This window comes from Benincasa hispida, chromosome 8, assembly GCF_009727055.1.
Source record: "Benincasa hispida cultivar B227 chromosome 8, ASM972705v1, whole genome shotgun sequence".
NCBI classification, from domain to species: Eukaryota; Viridiplantae; Streptophyta; class Magnoliopsida; order Cucurbitales; family Cucurbitaceae; genus Benincasa; species Benincasa hispida.
The window spans coordinates 42,068,046-42,071,599 of NC_052356.1; the positions used below are offsets into that span (position 1 = coordinate 42,068,046).

Genomic DNA, 3,554 nt, shown 5'->3' on the forward strand with positions numbered 1-3,554 from the left:
ATGAGAAATGTCTATTATCTTCTATTAACAGAAGATTTAAAATTAATCAGTACAGAAAGTAGTTTAAAAGCTGAAATAAATTATTACTATTTTGTCTTATTTTGGTAAATATATTATAATATTCATATCTTAATGAAATATTACAATGTAGATTCTATGATATATAAAGTTGAGAATGTTGACAGAGACCTAATGATAATGACAAAATAAAAATATACAAAATGGAAATAATTATGAGATCATTATAATCAATCAGTATCAAGTATGTAAACCATCCAATTACACTTCAAATTGCATATATTCCACATTCCCAACATAAAATAAAATGAACTTGAAGAGGTCAATTTTAACTATCAAAATTTAATTTCATTAAATAGAACTCCTTTGAAGATTGTATAAGTGGTGAAATCAACCTCTTTATAAACCCAAGATGGAGAATTAATAACAATCAGACAATAAGACATCTAAAATCAAGCTACAAAACACACAAATTCCATAAGAAAGCCAAATCTAAAAGAAGAAAAAGGGAAAACAATGCCTATGATAACCATAAAATCAACCCTTTCACAAAGACAAATCTTTTAGTCATAATAGAAAATCGATTTCACCACCTATTCAAGTTCAGAGTTCAATTTGATGAGATCAAAATTTTGAAGTTAAAAGTCGTCTAACACTAAGTACAGAGCAATAAGAAATTTCCCTCAAAAAACTAACACTAAAGAGGGAAAGAAAAACACTAACTCTGTCAAAAATCATCACAGATGACATACCCCATAAATAATATATACTGATCTAATGCCTCTTCTATGCCTGCCAGTTACCAAAAATTTCATTCGCAAGCAAATGATCCCCCACCCAAAATAAAGAAAAGACTTACCAACATTTCACATTCTTCAAGATCATGCAGAGTTTATATTTACAGGGAATAATATGCTATCTATGTGTTAATATGGGCAACTCTTTTTATTCCCAAGTGGGTGTGTATGCTATGAAACTACACCAAGAACTCTTATCAGGTCAGACTTCTGTTCTGTTGTAAGCCTTGATGGATACTTGACATCAAATTTGATTCTCAAATTTCCCTTCTTCCCAGGTTCCTTTGAGATTGGCATTCCTTCATTTGCCAGAACCATCTCATCACCAGGTTTGACAATATCTGTTATAGGGATCATGAGAGTCCTTCCATCCAGAGAAGTAAGTTCGAGAGTTTTACCTGTGAGTGATTCCAGCAGCGTTATTTCATGGTTCATCACAAGATCATTCCCATCCCTCCGGTATGTAGCATGCGGTTTTTCATCCACTACAAATATAAGATCTGCTGGAATGATGCCAGGCTCCTGATTTCCCTTCAGAGGAAAAGTGATCTTTGTCCCCTTCTTCCACCCCGGCTTTATATCTATTGTCAATATCTCTTCAACTGTCCTGAACTTGCTGCAAAAGAATCGATCAACACCACATCAGATATAAACTTCAAGGCATATTCTTTCACAACGGTATAAAAGAAAATCACATTACTAAAAAAACCAGCACGTCCCAAGTCTTGGTTTCAATCAGATTCATAATCACATCTAAAGTGTGCATGTGAGACAATTGCAAGCCTTGGAATACACGAAATTATTCAAGAACTTGTACCTATACTCCAGAGACATTACAATGCCTGCATATGCCTTGGAATGAATAATAGACACGGTGAAATAAATAGTTCATACATTTGAAATCATGCCCCTGCTACATGTTAAAACTAGAAAGTTCATCTTATAGAAACGGCTGATATCTTTTATGCTCAAAATCAGCTTGTTATGGAATCCGGTCATCTACTAGACGTTGTCTAATAATAACAAGGAATTGAATTTTGAAACCTGAGAAAGTGCACCTAAAAGTAAACAAGCGGACTACCCCCAACGCTTTAGGCAGCCCCGAGACTTTCTTTGTCTAAAGAGGCAAGGCATAAGCCACAACTTAATTTTCTTTTTCTACAAAAACCATGGCAATGTATAATCACGTATCTTATTAAAAAAATGCATAATCAAGTATTATTAGACTTAATAATTATATGAAAGCAATAGAAAAAACTCACACAATCAGTAGTTCCTTCAATGAGAATTCTAAAGGATGGATCTTAGTTAATAGTATTGGTTTATACTCCTTTCATGGTAGAGGAGTAGGCAATAAATTAACATTATTCTTCTAACCATTATATACAAGGTATAAGGACACAAAACCTCCAAGCCTCAATGTGTTCTTAAGGAGGCACAAACTTCTTCCACTAGAGCCCATGATCCGAAGGCATTAGCTTCAAGGCTAAAGATTTGTGTCTAGCCTCAAAGAGAGGGCGTAAGCAACAATAACTCTTCGAAACATAGTTATTGTCATGAAATCTATTGGGCTCAAGAGTTATGCAGCGACGTATGTATTCAAAATAGCAGTGAAAACCAAGCAAGAACTTCTTGATGGGGGTAAATAGAACACATTACGAAACATTCTACCAGAACTAGAAGGGGGCCAAAGGGCAATCAGAAGTAAACATTCTTTATCGTGCTAAGCTCCCATGAGCCATACGGCAAGCATATCTCAATCACATACAAATTCTTCAATCTTCTTTGCGATAGAATTCCATGAAAAGGGAGATTGAAAAGAGGCCAACGTAAATACACAGAGCTCAGTTACCAAATACAATCCAAAGGAGACGGCATGCAATGAAGAATAACATAACGCAAATATCAAGAATCAAAACAATACAACATCGAATTGAAATTTGAAAGAAGGAAACCGAAAAGTCACATACCCAGAAACATCATAAACATTCCTCGAAATTCTCATCTTCTTTTTAGCGCCTTTATAGAGCTCCTCCAAGGTACAAGGCAACGCATTCTCAACTGCAGCCGCTTTCTTCCCTTGAACACCATTCCCATTCTCCGTCCCATTCCGAAACCTAAAAAACTCATCCCTAACCCCTCTACTCTTCCCACCCCCATCGACATTATTACTCCCGCCACCACTCTCCGATCCGAAAAATTCCGCATAAATATCATCCGCGTTCCTGGGTTTAAACTTGAAGGTGGAAGTATTAGGATGTTGGCGTTGAAAATGCTGGTAAACCGGAGTATAAGCGGAGGAGGAGGTGGCGTGAGGTGTGGGCGGCGGAATCTTGCCGGACTTGAGGGTTTCTTCACCGTAAAGGTCGTAGATCTGACGCTTTTGAGGATCGCTAAGAACATCATAAGCCTCAGAAATTTGCTTGAATTTGGCCTCAGCTTCTTGTTTGTTAGAAGGGTTCTTGTCTGGATGCCAAAACAAAGCTAATCTCTTGTAAGCTCTCTTCAAATCTTCATCGCTGGCGCTTCGGCTTACTTTCAGTATGTTATAGTAATCCTTCCCCATAGTTTTGTTTCTCTGTAACAATGAAAGAAAGAAAGAAAGAAAAAATCGTTCTTCTTTGCTTTGCTTTGCTTTCTTCTTGCTCTTCGTTCGTTGGGGTTTTCTTTTTCTCGCCGGAAATTGGGAAGAAGAAAGATTGGCCGTTGGATGAGTAACGGAAAAGAGAATCCAGCTCC

The 3,554-nt window shown here is 36.6% G+C and overlaps 1 protein-coding gene across 2 annotated transcripts; it reads right to left on the bottom strand.

Annotated features, from left to right (window-relative positions):
• Window positions 1-279: 279 nt before the first annotated feature.
• On the bottom strand, window positions 280-3,554 carry LOC120082876 (dnaJ homolog subfamily B member 13). 2 transcript variants are annotated; one of them, XM_039038239.1, is made up of 3 exons: window positions 2,786-3,554; window positions 1,214-1,431; window positions 280-1,156 (listed from the first exon to the last, which is right to left on the bottom strand). In XM_039038239.1, the coding sequence occupies exons 1-3, from the start codon at window positions 3,379-3,381 to the stop codon at window positions 987-989; spliced, it is 984 nt and encodes a 327-aa protein (XP_038894167.1). In that variant the 5' UTR covers window positions 3,382-3,554; the 3' UTR covers window positions 280-986. The 2 variants fall into 2 exon arrangements, with proteins under 2 accessions (XP_038894167.1, XP_038894165.1); XM_039038237.1 differs by having other exon boundaries at window positions 280-1,431; window positions 2,786-3,550.

Coding starts and splice junctions, on each gene's coding strand:
- LOC120082876 (XM_039038237.1), bottom strand. CDS start 3,381: ATGGGGAAGGATTACTATAACATACTGAAAGTAAGCCGAAGCGCCAGC. Junction 1,432..2,785: donor AATGTTTATGATGTTTCTGG/GTATGTGACTTT, acceptor ATTCTTTTGCAG/CAAGTTCAGGACAGTTGAAG.